Source organism: Emydura macquarii, unplaced genomic scaffold (genome assembly GCF_026122565.2).
Source record: "Emydura macquarii macquarii isolate MOO-44397 ecotype Brisbane River unplaced genomic scaffold, CSIRO-AGI_Emac_v2 contig_1790, whole genome shotgun sequence".
Classification (NCBI taxonomy): domain Eukaryota; kingdom Metazoa; phylum Chordata; order Testudines; family Chelidae; genus Emydura; species Emydura macquarii.
Genome location: NW_027131927.1, coordinates 6,558,721 through 6,573,454, shown reverse-complemented (window position 1 = coordinate 6,573,454; position 14,734 = coordinate 6,558,721). Strand labels below are relative to the sequence as shown.

General features: G+C 59.1%; 1 protein-coding gene across 2 annotated transcripts; it reads left to right on the top strand.

Moving 5' to 3' along the window:
• Window positions 1–40: 40 nt before the first annotated feature.
• On the top strand, window positions 41–13,415 carry DMWD (DM1 locus, WD repeat containing). Of its 2 annotated transcripts, none has more exons than XM_067556814.1 (4): window positions 41–265; window positions 2,623–2,805; window positions 3,560–4,825; window positions 11,049–13,415. In XM_067556814.1, exons 1-4 carry the CDS (start codon window positions 128–130, stop codon window positions 11,094–11,096), a joined length of 1,635 nt encoding a protein of 544 aa, XP_067412915.1. In that variant the 5' UTR covers window positions 41–127; the 3' UTR covers window positions 11,097–13,415. The 2 variants fall into 2 exon arrangements, with proteins under 2 accessions (XP_067412915.1, XP_067412916.1); XM_067556815.1 differs by lacking the exon at window positions 11,049–13,415 and adding an exon at window positions 10,037–10,249.
• Window positions 13,416–14,734: the final 1,319 nt, after the last annotated feature.

Sequence of the window (14,734 nt, the reverse complement as noted above, 5' to 3'; positions counted from 1 at the left end):
GCCCCGCAGCCGGGGGGGCCCAGCCGCGCCGGGCCCCGGGGGCCCCTCCCCGCCTGGCCTCCCGGCCGCGCCCCCGGCCCCGCCCGGCCCCGCCGCCCCCTCCGCGCTGCCCCCGGTGCGGCTCTCCATGGTGCGGCTGCTGCCGTCCGAGGGCGCCGAGCCGGGCGAGCCCGCCGAGCGCAGCCGCCTCTGCTGCAACCTGGGCCGGGAGCTCTACTTCTACTCGGGCTGCGGGCCGGGCCCCGGCGCGCGCGGCGCCAAGCGGGTGAGGGGGATGGGCGGGGAGGGAGCGTCGGCGGGGGGGCGGGATTGGGGAGCGGGGTGCCCCGTTAGCTCCCCTAACAAACACCCCGTTGGCCCCCCCCTTGCCCCCCCATAGTCCAGTCACCCTCCCTTCTCTACCCCACAACCCCATTGGCCCCTTGTTTCCCTTTCCCAGCCTCCTGGTCGCTCTGCCCCCCAGCTCCACACCACCCCCATTAACTAAGGTCAGGGGGGCTAGGGGATGAGTGGGTGTTGGGGGAGGAAGCGGGGTGCAGTTGAATGGAGAGGAGCAAGATACAGGATCTTGACTGGGTGCAGGGAAGTTGGGGGGGACCCCCAAGGGAGGCTGGGGCCCTGGGGCAAGCAAGTTGGTAACAGAGAGAGTGGGAGGTTTGAGGGGCATGTAGGTAACTAGGGCTGGGGGTGCTGGAATCAGTAAAACCCAAAGGAAGGGAGAAGGTTCTCTCCAGGAGGAAGAATAGTGGGGACCCCCAAAGTGGAGAGGGAATCTTGATGGTCCTGGGGACTCCAGTGGGGGGAAGGAGAAGGGGGATCTTGAGACTGGAGAGGAGGAAAGAGGAGAGTGGTGGAACCAGGAATCCAGAGGGGGGCTGGAGTGTGTCTGGGGATCCTTCCCTGTGGAGGGGATAACTCCTGGAAGGGAACAGGGGAGCATATGGGGTGGGATTCCAGACAGAGCCTCCAGTGAAGGAGTGGTTGGAGGCCCTAGTGGGACAGGAGGTAGAGACTCCAGTGCTCATGTGCTGTGCGCTGTGTGGGCAGTAAGCGTGTAGACAGAGTGAGCTGTTTAGCTCTGGTGAAGTCCAAACATAGCAGCAACGGGTGTCTGTTCTGTTCGCTTGGGGTGTCCACCCTGTGCTGTTGCTTTCAAACAAATGTACAAACAAGCTGCACAATCACCTCTGACTAATTCTGTGTTGGTGCTGGAAGCCACACAATGCTGTGTCTCGCTTCACTGCTCTACATCCCCCGTTTCCTCAAGACTGAGTAGCAGAGATGTTACTGTAGTGAGTCTTTCTATTGCCGGCCCTCTACCACCTCTGTGAGATGCACCGCAGTGCAAATATTAGTGCAGCAGCACTTGGGTGTAACTAACCACCCATGAACCCCAGGCCCTGCTGATTTTAGACCTGTGAGCTTTTCGTTAATCGAAAGGGTGTTGTCAATGTTAGGGGACTGGGCCCGTTCCCAGAGAGATCTTGGCAATTGGGGCCAGACTGTGGTCTGAGTTACTGAGCCTGACCCATCAAAGTACATTTAATGATGCAGCATCCTCGGTGGTGTTTGCAGCGGGTGGTAATGCGCAGACTGTGGCTGTTCACACAGGACTGTGGATGAGCACGTGCTTCAGACAGATATGACCATACGCCTGAATTTATCATCTTAGCTGAAATTGGGAGCACAAAGGTTCTTCATCTGTCACTAGCACAACTAAGGGAGATGGCCAGTGACTAGCGCTTACATGGCTGACACTCTCCCGCTTTAGAGCCCTCGCAGTGCCAGTTCTCTCTCGATTCTCCCTTGGGAGGGAGGGGGGACAGAGCTTCTTGAAAGGGGAAAGGTTTGGTCGTCTTTAAAAGGTTTGTTTGGAATATTGTGTGTGTTGAGGTGGTGACTGGGGGTGTTGTGGAGGAGAATTCTGGAGGTTAAATGTAATTGAGGTCCCCTCTAGGGATTGTGCAAGCAGTTAGGAAACTGGGTCTTTACTGCAATGTGATCATGTCACTGGAGATGCTGAGGGAAATGGTGTAAGAGCAGTGAACCCTTGGCTGTTTAAGCCTTAAAATAAGGCAGACTGAGTGGCTGGCTGGAAATGCACTGGGAAGGGGAAGTGTGTCAGAGTTACAAAGAGCTGGTTGTAATCCCTGTAGCTGTCACTTCAGAAGTGGTTGTGATTGGGTGGGAAAATGGGGTCTAATGGTTAGAGCAGGAAGGGGCTGGCAGTTGGGATTCCTGGGTTCTGTTCCTGGCTCTGTTGCTTCTTGACACTGAGAAAAATCACTGCCCTTCTTTGCCTGAATTTCCCTGTCTGTAAAATAAGCAGGATGGTTTTGACCCGGGAGGGAATGGCTGGGCCTCAATAACCACCATCTATCCACACTCTCTGACCTTTTGGCAGTAGGGCGCTGCACAGGCGGAACAGCAATATCCCCTTTCCCCATGGGGACTCACTGCAGCGTGCTCTGCACACAGGGTGCTGGATCCTTTTGGGTTCAGGGTCCAAATTGCTCTCTAGATCCAATCTGCAAAGTGTGGAGGGTTAAGGGGAGATGTAACTGACATTTCCTCTTTCAAAGCCAGTGGCTTCTCACCCCTCCTGGTGTTGTTGAATTCCAGTCCCTCGATCTGAACAAGCCCATCGACAAGCGCATCTATAAAGGCACACAGCCCACCTGCCACGACTTCAACCAGTTCACGGCTGCCACTGACAGCATCTCACTGCTGGTGGGCTTCTCCGCCGGCCAGGTCCAGTACCTGGATCTCATCAAGAAGGACGCCAGCAAGTTGTTCAATGAGGAGGTGAGATTCCCCGCTGCTGCTGTTTTGCTCCCTCCTTAGCTCAGGCAGGATTTCACCCACCCCTCTGAGCCATGCCGTATCCCTGATGGGTCTTGGGACGCGCCGTGATCATTGCAATCATGCCATTGCAACCCTCCTGTGGGGAGGCTCCGTTTAGAGCTCTGCCATGCCGATCCCCAGATTGGCCCTTATGGGTCGCTAGACAGCAATGCAATGCCACGGTACTTCAGGCCCTCACATTTCACAAGCTAAGCAGGGCTGGGCTGGCCAAAGTTTGGATGGGAGATCTTAGAGGTATTGGGGGCAGGTGTGATAGGCAGTTCTCTTCCCTCTGATTCGTTACCGAGCCCTCTGTGTTTCTAGGGGGCACTGAGGAATCAAGAGGAAACTGTCATTATAACCCAGGTAGCAGCAGCAACCAGCTGGGAACTTTGCAGCTGCTCTTGTTTGTAACTGTGCTGTACTTTGCTGCTGGAGTTTGCTTGGCAAGCCTCTCAGCTAGCAAAACACTCCCCTGCCTGTAAAGGCTTGCGGTGTAGCTGGCACATTTCTTTGCGGGCGATTTGCATCACATGCCAAGCCCTTAGGGGAGGGTTAGTGGTGAGGCAGAGGGCTCCAGCCCCAGTGGAGAGGCCAAGGACTGAACAGGCTACAGCCCCGGAATTCCCCTCTGCCCCGGGAGCATGCCCCAGGGAAGGCCCATTGTGGATGCCGTTTCAATCTGATCCCTGCCCTCTGTTTCCCATTGCCCCAGAGGCTCATCGACAAGACAAAGGTGACTTTCCTGAAGTGGATCCCGGAGACAGAGAGCCTCTTCCTGGCCTCCCATGCCAGCGGGCATCTGTACCTGTACAACGTGGAGCACCCGTGCGGCTCGGCCTCACCCCAGTACTCCCTCCTCAAGCAGGGCGAGGGCTTCACTGTCTACGCCTGCAAGAGCAAAAGCGCCCGCAACCCACTGGTGAAGTGGGCGGTGGGCGAGGGGGCCCTCAACGAGTTTGCCTTCTCACCCGATGGCCGCTACCTGGCCTGTGTTAGCCAGGACGGGTGCCTTCGCGTGTTCCACTTCGACTCCATGCTGCTGCAGGGCATGATGAAGAGCTACTTTGGGGGGCTGTTGTGCGTCTGCTGGAGCCCCGACGGGCGCTACATTGTCACTGGCGGCGAGGATGACCTGGTCACCGTCTGGTCCTTCGCCGAGGGCCGGGTCATCGCCAGGGGGCACGGGCACAAGTCCTGGGTCAATGCGGTGGCCTTCGACCCCTACACCAGCAGCGTGGAGGAGGAGGAGCTGCCAGAGCTGAGCGGCAGTGATGAGGAGCCCCAGGAGCCGGCCCACTTCGGCCGGGTGCGGACTAGCAGCACCCTGTCCCGCCTCTCCAAGCATAGCACCAAGAGCTCCCCCTCGGTGACGTACCGCTTCGGCTCGGCCGGCCAGGACACTCACTTCTGCCTGTGGGACCTGACCGAGGACGTGCTGTACCCCCATCACCCGCTCTCCCGTGCCCGGACGCTCACCAACACCTTCAGCACTGGCATCCCCTCCTCAGTGAGCGGCGGGAGCATCCTGGCTGGGGAGCCGGGGGGCAGCGGCGGGGGCTCCATCCTGCCCCGCTCGCTCTCGCGGTCCAACAGCCTGCCCCACCCGGCTGTCACTGGTGCCACCAAAAGCCATGTGGCAGACAGCGCTGTGCCCTTCAGCATCGGCAAGTTCGCCACGCTCACCCTGCAGGAGCGCAGGGATAAGAATGCTGAGAAGGAGCACAAGCGCTACCACAGCCTGGGCAACATCAGCAAAAGCAGCGACAAGATCAACGGGGCACCCCGGAGCAAGCTGGACACTGCCAAGGTCCTGGGCACGGCCCTCTGCCCCCGCATCAATGAGGTGCCACTGCTGGAGCCCCTGGTCTGCAAGAAGATCGCCCACGAGCGGCTCACTGTGCTGCTTTTCCTGGAGGACTGCATCATAACCGCCTGCCAGGAGGGGCTCATCTGCACCTGGGCCAGGCCCGGGAAAGCCGTAAGTACAGAGGGGGGCGGGGCGGGGGCGGCAGGACTGCCCTGGGAAGGGGGAGGCCTGCACTTTCTGATCCCAGAGTGCCTAGGCTTCTGCTTCCCCTGTGGCAGGGCTCCTCCAAAGCCACTGGCAAGCCTGCAGTCCATGGGGCATGGTTCCTGCCTGGGGGCCTGCATACGAGCAGTGCACTGAGCAGAGGGGCTGGTGGCTGTGGGGTGGGAAGTGTGAAAGGCAGCTGGTTTGGGCTGTTGTTCCCAGGAGGGCATTTGCGGCAGCAAAGAAATTGGAGTGGGCATCAGGACCCCTGGGTTCTGTCCCCAGCTCTGGGAGAGGAGTGGGGTCTAGTGGTTAGAGCAGGGGGTTCTGGGCATCAGAACCACTGGGTTCTATTCCTGGCTGTGGGAAGGAAAAGGGATCTAGTGATTACAGCAGGGAAAGGCTGGGCATCGGGGTTTCTGGGCTCTGTTCCTGCCTTTGTGAGAGAGTGTGGGTCTAGCTATTGGAACAGGGACTGAGAAGCTGGACTCTGCCTTCTGTTCACTGTCGCAGAACTGCTTAGCCAGGGTTAGGCTGACTGCTGCAGAAGGCCGAATGCACCTAGACGAAAACCTCTGCAAACCAGCTAGCTCGACCCACAGCTCTAACGGTGCTGTCTGCAGGAGGGCTCCCAATCCACCCGCACTTGGTGACACTCTACCATTTCCGATGGTGCAGTGCTGTGTGGACGCTGACGGTGGGATGCTGTCCTCACATATCCTTGCTAGGGGAACAATCCTATATAGGGCTGGCTTATGACCACCAGCTATGCCAGGGCTGGACTTGACCACCTCACTTCTGCTGCACAGACCTCCCCAAATGTTCCCCCCGGGCCCTCATCCTGGGAATTCTCTCGGGTGCACCCTGGCAGGAGGCCCACCAGCCTTCTAGACAATGGGAGTGAGCAAGTGGATTTTAGAGCTCTTAAAAACATCAGCTGTTAGCTAGCCAGTCTCAGCCTTAGCTCCAGAAATGCTGCTGCCCTGCATGATTCCTGTCTCTGCTGCTGATTCGCTTGTTTGGTTTTAACCTTGGGGGCAAATCACTTCATCTACCCTCCAGATTGACTCTGTTGTGGAGTGGCAGCGTGGCCCTGCCTCCCAGGCATTGAGGGGGAGTAATGGTTGGGTGCTGTGGCTTTGACATCCTCTGTCAAAAGGCCTCCAGCAGTGCGGTGCTGAGAGAGACCTTTGGATTCCACTTCTCCCACCTTCAGCCCTGCGTTCTGTCATCACACTCCCTGCAGCATTTGTGGAAGAGGCAGGTCTTCTTTCCTCTGTGCCCTGTTCTATCAGAGCAGCGATAACTCCTGTGTGTCTGGGAGTCCGGAGGGCATCGGCAGACACCACTCCTTGGAGCTAGAACCTTGACAGGGCTGTGATTTCACTCTTGTTTGGCAGGGGTGGGAATCTTTCAAGGGGGGAGGAAATGAGGGGGGTGGAGAGCTGCATGGTTTTAGGGTGCAAGTTCTACTTGTTGCTCTAGACCCATTACCGCTCTTCCCTCCCCCACTTGTGCCAGCTCCCCTGGGCTCGCTGGATTTTTGCCTATCACCTGGCTGTGCAGCTAGCCTAGTCAGTTTCCTTGTGTTTCTAGTCAATTTCGCTTCCTGCTTCTCCTGCATGCCAACAAGTGGGGCCATCTGCCTTCCTGGGGCTGTTGGGGAAGGTCACACGTGGCCAGCTGCCCCCTCTCCCCATTCTAAGTTGTGATATGAACCCCCTTCCCCAGTCTTCTCAGGCCTTTCTGTACAGCATGAAGTGCACCTTCCACTGGGCCAACTCTCGACATATCTGATCTTTTCATAGATTGAGGCCGGAAGGGACCAGTGTGATCACCTAGTCTGACCCTGTGTGACACAGGCCCTAGGAGTGCCCTTAATTAGCTTCTGCTTGAACTAGAGCAGCTCTGTTCGAAAACCATCCCATCCGGATTTAAACAGCTCTTAAAGCCCCAGCTGCCGGAGTCCCATGCTGATCTGAGAATCGCCTTTAAAACAAGAGTAAGTTTCTCACCTTCATAGCTGGGAAGACAAAGTTACAAATGGGAACAGGCGATTCCAAGTGGCTCAGACCCAAGGAGGCTACTGACACAGAGCCCAAGCTTGTTATTTAAAACAAATCTCATGAGTTTGAAGCTGATCTCGTGACTTCTTTGGGGGGGCTGGCTCCTGATTTTTGAGCACTTGGGGTTAATGACACTTTGCCCTTCCCTGTCTCCCTTGTTGGAGGGACATGTCTCCCACCTTCCCTCCTCCTTCCCTCTTCCCCCTTTAACTGCTGCCTTGGAGCACAGAGGTCTGAAATAGAGGATACTTAGAGCTTCTCCTTTGACTGACCCAGCCTCCCACGGGGTTCAGTCACAGGAATGCACACTGCCCACGCTGCTAGCGTGCTAGAGCCAGCTGTGTGGATGTTGCGGCTCCGACAGAGCTGGGCTCTCCACCCAAACTCCAGCCTTCCCAACCTCCCATGCTTAAGCTCCAGTGGCCAGCCCAAATCTCCACTGGAGTGGCGATGTCCGCACAGCTGTTCATAGTGCTTGGTGTGAGCCCCGCTAGCTCTAGTTGTGTGGGAGTGTTGCCCTGCTGCATGTTGAACTTCGTGTAGCATACTCCCCACTGGCCCCAGCCAGCTCCAGATGGGTGGAAACGGCAGCCCTCCCACACCAGTAGGAACCAGCCCCATCTGCTTGGTGGTTGTAGCTGGTAAGCAAAAGGTTAATGTGCCCGGCTTCAGGCCCATCGCTGACTTTGCTGGGAAATTGGGCTGGTTGGTGATGCACTTAAAACAGCTGTGTCAGTCGTCATGACCCAGCAGGACCCACCTGTGTGACCTGGCTGTGCCAGCTGTCAGTGATGGCATTGGGCAGGGTGATCCCAGGGGTGCCTGGCACCTCAGCTGCCTTTCTTGAAGTTGTTAATTTGCCCCTTGTCATCTCCCAGCCTGACCCTTGGGACCCCCTCGAAGCTGGGTGCCCTGTATCCAGGAGACAGCTCTGAATCGGGCAAGTGAGGGGTTGTGTGGACTCTTGTTAGCACTTAAAGCCTCGGAATCCCATGGGCTGCAGCCGCTTCTTCCTGGAATCCCTGCCCCAGGAGATCAGAGCACATCCTTAGCTTTGCCACATCCAAAACAGAGTCAACATCCTGGGGCAGCAGGTGTGGGGATTGGAGAGGGAGCCTTTGCCCCCAGGGGCAGGTTCAACGCCAGTATCCCCTGGCTGTCTGACCCCTCTGTGCTGCAGGATTGTTGTGTGAATGGGTGTCTGCGTCTAGAAAGCTTTTGGTGTGGAGGGCAGCCTGGGAGGCTGAGACCTGTTATCAGGATGGGTGGTGCATGGGAGCCCTTCCCTGGGAACACAGCACGGGCTTTACAGCTGCCAACCCAGCACTAATTTCTCCCAGATTTCCCAGTCCCCAGATGTCCCAACTGCTGCTGTCTACCACCTCCCTGGTAGAGGCGATTCCAGTGGCTTTGTCTGGGCCCAGAAGGAGGCTTGCTCAGAAGAGCTTGGACTCTGGAAAGCAGTTTCCATTGAGCCCTGTGTCCCATAGAGATCACCCCTGGACTGTGCTGGGACTCCCACTCAGATGGGCTTGGAAACAAAGGCAAGCAATGGTATTTGATCCCCATTGCCAGCCCAAAAGCTCCCCAAGTGGAGCTGAGCGCTCTGTCTCACCCATTGTCTCCAGCAATGGGGGTTTTTCCACTGCTGCCTGCGCAGCCCTCATGCCATTGCATGGAGTCGCCAGCCCCTGGAAGGATCTGCCGCAGCGCAGGCATCATTGGCGGCCTTTGCCTTGGGCCAGGAGAGCGTGTGCCTGGCAGGGGAGCCCCGAATCCCAGCCACTCTTCAGAGATAATGGCTGAGCCGGTTGGTTACTCCTGCTCTCCGCCAGAACTGCCACATGGGGTTGGCCCAAGGTCCAGTCAGCCCAGTGTCCTGTCTTCCGACCGTGGCTGGTGCCAGCTGCTTCCGAGGGAATGAACAGAGCAGGGCATTATCGAATGATTGATTTAGAGAGAGGTCTCTATGGGAGCCCCTGACTCTCTCTTGCAGCCGCCCCACCCCCAGGGGTTGGGAACAGTGGCAGGGTCATGTCATTGCTGTCTTGCAGGGTTCAGTGCTGCCCACTGCACCCTGCAAACTCATTTATCCGTCAGTTTATCCAAGAAATTGATATGCACCAGCTCTGTCACTCTAAGTGAGGTCTCTGCACACACTCAATCCACATGCACTGCTTTAGATAAAACAAACAAGTTTACTGACTACAGCAAGATTTGAAGTGAATCGAAGTCAGATTGTTAATAAGTCTAGGAGTTAATGACAATTAACTAAAAGATAACTCTCATTTTAACCCAAGACTAATACGTCAGTCTGCATTCAGCTTACCACACAGGCTGAGTGCGATGCCTCTTGCAACCAGGCCACTCCTCCCTGGGGGTAGATTCTCAGGCTTTGGTGTCGCTTAGAAGATGGATTCCAGGGGAGAGCCCAGAGACAAAGACACCTCAGCTTTTAACAAGTTTCCCCAACACCCAACTAGGGTCAGGTGATCGTCCCTGTCTGGCAATGGGCATGATTTCTTCCACTGGGCCAAAGTGCTCACAGGTGCTTAGGCCAATCCATTGTGTCTGTATGCATGCCTCTGTGGGGCATGGAAACACAGCCTTGTGTTCATCTGCATCTATTCAAACCATGTGAGACATTTGGGAATATGACATAGCAGAGTTTCATATCTGTGCATACGTGTGACATTGCAGGAAACATGCACCCATAATAATGTTCAGCATGTCATGAGTGTTCCAAAAACACCTGCCATGGCACACTTTGCATCAGACAATACACAGCTACACTGTGAAGGTGAACATGAATGATACACGGATCACACCATAAGGGTGCACATGGGGTACAGCGTGTCACACCCCTTTGTAACATATCATCCATCCAGCCCTCCCACAGTTCTGGAACTGGCTGTAGCCAAATCCCTAGCACTAGCTGGCTTTCATGGCTACTGATGACACCAGGCAATGCCCCCTTTGCTCCCGAAGAGTTTCCAGGGCAGATGTTTCAGGTGGGAGAAGAGTTTATTTTAAATTTGAAAGACTGTTTCTATGTGGCCCAGACCCCATGGAAAGGTGGTTTCTAGGTGCCCTCTCACTTTTTTCTTTACAGCCTGTTGATTTCTGCTACTAACGGGGTAATGACCAAACCAAGTGCCCCTCTTCCAGTCAGTGGCAGGATCCCCCAGCCCTCCCCCAGCTCTGGTGCTGGGAAAGGCAGTAAGTCGAGTTGGCCCTGGGTCCTTGTTTGCCCACTTGGGGAGCAGGTCCCTCCCCTGGCTGGAACGCTGCTGTCCCCCAGCCTATTGGCTGCTTACTCTGTGCTGGTGGGCCATGCAGTTGAGGCCCCCCTCGGGCCGTCTCTAAGGGTGAGGTGTCCCCTGCATGTCTGTGAGTGGGAGCAGTGCTGGCATGTGGGGGTGGAGCAATGAGTGGGAGGGAGGCAGGAACCACAGCTCCGAATGTTCGGGGCACAGAGCAGGCAGCTCTTCGGCTTCTTGCCTGCTTCGACCTGCTTGATCCTCTGGCTGTGAACAGAGTGCTTGGAGGGGGTTGATTCACATCACAGCCCCAGTGCGCTCTGGGCCAGCATCCCCTCCCTTTGGGGACCCTAACAGGTGGTGGGCGGAATACAAGGACCAGGTGCTGGCTGCAGTGGGAGACAGTGCCTGCCCCAAAGAGCTGACAATTGAAATTAATATAGCAACCAGAGAAACCTCCTTGCCTGTCATCTCCCCCTGGCTGGGGTTGGGGGGGAGCCTCCGTGCCAGGCTGGCCCAGGGTGCTAAAGCAGGCTCTGCTCTTCTAGCCAGGGGCCAGGAATCAGCTGCATGGACTCAGCTGGGCCTCTCCAGCTCCACCCACTTCAAAGGGAACCCAGCAGGTGTGGCCAGACACGCCCAGGTGTTAGGTGCTTCGCTGCCGTTGGCTTCAGGTGGAGCCAGGTGCCTCAATCCCTTTGGCGGTCTGGGCCCCGGTCAGTATTTCGCAGCAGCCCATGTTCCTATCCCTGGCGAGGGGCACCGGCCTTCAGACTGTTGTCCTGGGCCTTGAATCCTGACTTGTACCCCTCTGTTCATGTGCGGATCCCCCTCCGGCTCTAACCATTTCCCCTTCCCTTTCAGAGCCTCACCGCTCAGAACGGCAGCTCGCCCAGCGGCACTGTGGTGTAAACCCCCCCAGGGAGCGCCCCGACTTGCGCCTGCCCTGTCAGTGCCAGCTTGGCCACCTGGCATTGGCCAGACTCTGGGCCCTCGTTATTTAATGCTAATGACGCTGCGTGGACAGACTCTTCCCGTGGTGGTGAGACGCTAACAGAGGTTTAATATATAGCTAACTGTCTACAGAGCACAGGCCCGCCGCTGTCCTGGGCCCCCCCTTAACGTATTCATGGCCCCTATTTAAAGCCCTGGTGTGAAGGGAGTAGAGACCATGTCCCCAGAGCCCTCACTTTGCACAACAGCCAAACCACTGGAGCTGCGAGCTGCCCTGCGGATCAGGGCTGGGAGCTTTCTGCTGCCTCAGTTTCCCCCGTACATGCTGGAGTGGCCAGAAGGCCCCCTACAGGCCGGCACTCTCTGCACTTCCTCTGCCAAGGGACGCCCACCCCACAGCCGATGCCAGCCCCAGGGTCCTGGAGGGCCTGGCCCCTGCTGCCACGTGGCCCCAAGCTTCCTCCAGCGTCCCCAGTAGCACTGCACTGCTGTCCCTGGTCCTCGTGCTGGTCTGAACGAGCCAGGGCTTGCTCTGGTGGTTGTGGGGGGGAGGTCTGTCTGTCCTCACCCTGCAGGGCCTCTGTGCCCACTGATACTACTGATCCCTGCCTGCCAGACCGCAGGGCGGGGGTTAGCTCCCTCCTGCTGCACAGAGCCCAGGCAGCGGGTTGGCAAATGTCTCCCCTCCCGTCGAGCGCAGCACCAGGCTGCTGGGCACCGCTCTGGCTATCTCTGCCCCCGGGCAGAGCTGAGCCATGCCGGCCTGGAGGGGGAGCCAGACCCTCTGTAACCAGGCTCCCCACCGGCAAGGGCACCGCCACTCAAACTCCCGCTAGTTGCAGCCTTGGCTTTTCCCAGCCTCCCCAGAGCTGTTGGTGCCCCCGTCCCTGCCCGGCTCCTGGCCCTTCCTCCTGCTGCCAGCCCGGCCCGGCTGCTGCCGCTCAGCGCATCTGAGGACGGAGCCTTGGCCCCGAGCTGCAGCTGGGGTCAGACACAGCCGCTTGCGTGCTCAGCTGCGCTCCTCTCCCCAGGAGCAGCGCCCCGTGCGTGGGCGCTGCCCTGTGACAGCCCCACCTCCTGAGCGGCAGCTGTGCTGGCAGGCTGGTGGGGAGGCTCTGTTTGCTGGGCCGGACCTGGAACTCTCCACCACTGGAGCGGGCGGCCCTGGCCCCACGGCGATGTGAACAAAACGCAACGTTTCTGCCTGGGGCAGACCCCGCTCGTGGCTGGGATGGGCAGCAGAGAGCCTGGCCAGCACAAAGACCACTGTTAGTCCCCCTCTGCTGCATGCAACCCTCTCGGCCAGGCACTGGCTGGCCTACGACTGCTGGCCCTGGGGCACCCGCCCCCTGGATGCCCCCCTACAGCCTGCACACCAGATCCACCCTCACGTGGGGGGCAGGGCCCTGAGGGAGTGGGTGCCCCCGTGCCTTGTCACTGCTGCTCTGCTGTCTGTTCCCTTTGTGGCTGTGTCGACGTGATGGAATCGCGGTTCTGCAAACTCTTATTTATACTAAAGAAACAATTTTCACACCACTGCCCCCCACCCGCCTGTCTCTGCTGTCTGCGCCCGCCAGCCAGGCTCTGCGCTGCCCCAGGGCAATGCTAGTGGGGAGCTAAGGCAGGGCTGCCCCTTCCCCAGCCAGCCGTAAGCACACACAGGGCTCCTCTGTACAAAGGGGGGGAAGGCTGGTCCCTTCTGACCTCACGATTTATATGAACTTGCCTTGTCATAGACCAGGTGCCAACCAGGATCAGGGCACTTATGTGCCTGGAGCTACACACAAGGTAATTGAGATCAGGGCCCGTCGTGGCCCAGACACGCAGTGACCGAGCTCAGGGCCCGGTTGCACTGGGCGCTGCCCAAATAAGCGAGATCAGGGCCTGTCACGTTGGGCACTGCCCAGACACACACTGACCAAGGTGAGGGTCCATCCTACAATGGCTGGAGGGAGGGTGCAGGTGGGTGGGGCCACACTCGGTGCCATTTCTAGCAGTGCAGCTGGCACTGCCACACCCCCATTGTGCCCAGCGGTGAAGTGTCTGAGTGCGGCTCCTGCGGGCTCAGCACCAGTTTAACTAAACTGGCCCCGTCGGGTGCAAGCTGAGTGAGGCCCCTGGGTGACCCAGCCCAGGGTCTCCGCCAGGCTTCAGAATCACAGAATGCAGCTGTAGGGTTCATGCGTATGCCGGGATCTCGGCCCTGCCACGGGGATGCTGGCGGCTGCCGTGCCTGGCTGGGCCCTGAAAATGGCTGACTGCGTTTGAAGCCGTAGGGGCTGAGAGCAGCTCCTGTCTGGCCAGGCCAGTGGGTGAAACGTGTTTGCCCTGAGCTGCTCCCAGCCCTGCCGGTGCTCCGCACTCCTGCCCCGCAGCCCCGGCTAGCCCAGTTCTTGCCCAGCAGCACCATCTTGAGTCAGGTGCTTGCAATCCTGCCCCGAGCGCCCCACCGGGGCTGCGAGTGGCCTGCCCAGCTGGGCTGTTTGCTGGGGCTCGGTGGGGCAGCTGCTCACACAGGGTGCCCCGCCCCGGCCCAGCCTGGCCTTGTTCTCAACGTCCTGGGGAGTGGGGGGCTAGTGCAGGGCACGGGGTGAGACGCTCTTGGGTGGGGGCTGGGGTGCAAGGGAACAGCTCATGGTGCTCAAGCGCTGTGGGACGGGGGGACATTCCTGTGTCACTCAGCTCCTGGTTGGCCCCGAGCTGCCCTTGGGCCTGAAGCCCTCCCTCCCCGCCGCATCCGCCAGCCCTTGGCCGTGCTATTTGGGGGGGGGACAAGGGCCCCTTGCTGGCCCCCCCCCCCCCCCCCCCCCCCCCCCCCCACCGCCACTGCACCCAGCCTCCATCAGGCTACACTTGACCTGTGGGTAAAGCCCCATTGCCCCCCGAGGGGCAGTCACGTGGCCGGCCTGCTGGGGCCTCAGCACCTTTGCGCGTAACCCCCTGGCTCCCAGCAGGGGCGGAGCTGAGCCGCCAGCAGGTGTCGGGGGCCAATGGGCCGAAGCAGCAGCAGCTCACCGCTGGGGGGGGGGCACCCTTGGACCAGTCAAATGGCCCCACGGGGGGGGGGGGGGGGCACGGGGGCATCTGCACCCCCTGCTCTGGCAAGAGATGCCCTAAGGGGCCTGGTGCACAGGCTCTGCCAGGGCTGTCAATGCAAGGCTGGCAGGGGTGGGCTGGGAGCCTGGCTCCCCAGTGACAGGGGCCGTGTGGTGGGTGAGGGCCGGGCCCCGTTCCCCGGCCCATGCACACGGTGGCCCTGCCACACCTGTGCCAGCTCCCTTCAGCCCAGGACAAGCCCTGGGTCCTGGGGGGGGCTCAGCTCCCCACTGCTGCTGGATGCACGGGCACGGGGGCGGCGCTGGGCCATGCCCCGGCACATGCATGGCTGGCGCCAGGCTCCCCCACCACATGGCATAATTCAGCTTTTTATTTCGTCTCCACAGTTCAGACAAAGCCTCGCCGCTGGGTCCCTCGGCGTGCCGCCGACCCCCCGGGCCTGGCTGGCCCCGAGGGGCAATAAATACACAGGGGGCAGCGGAGCGGAGGAGGGGGGCTATAAATTAACAGGGTCAAACTGCCCTTGGCGGCTCTGCTGG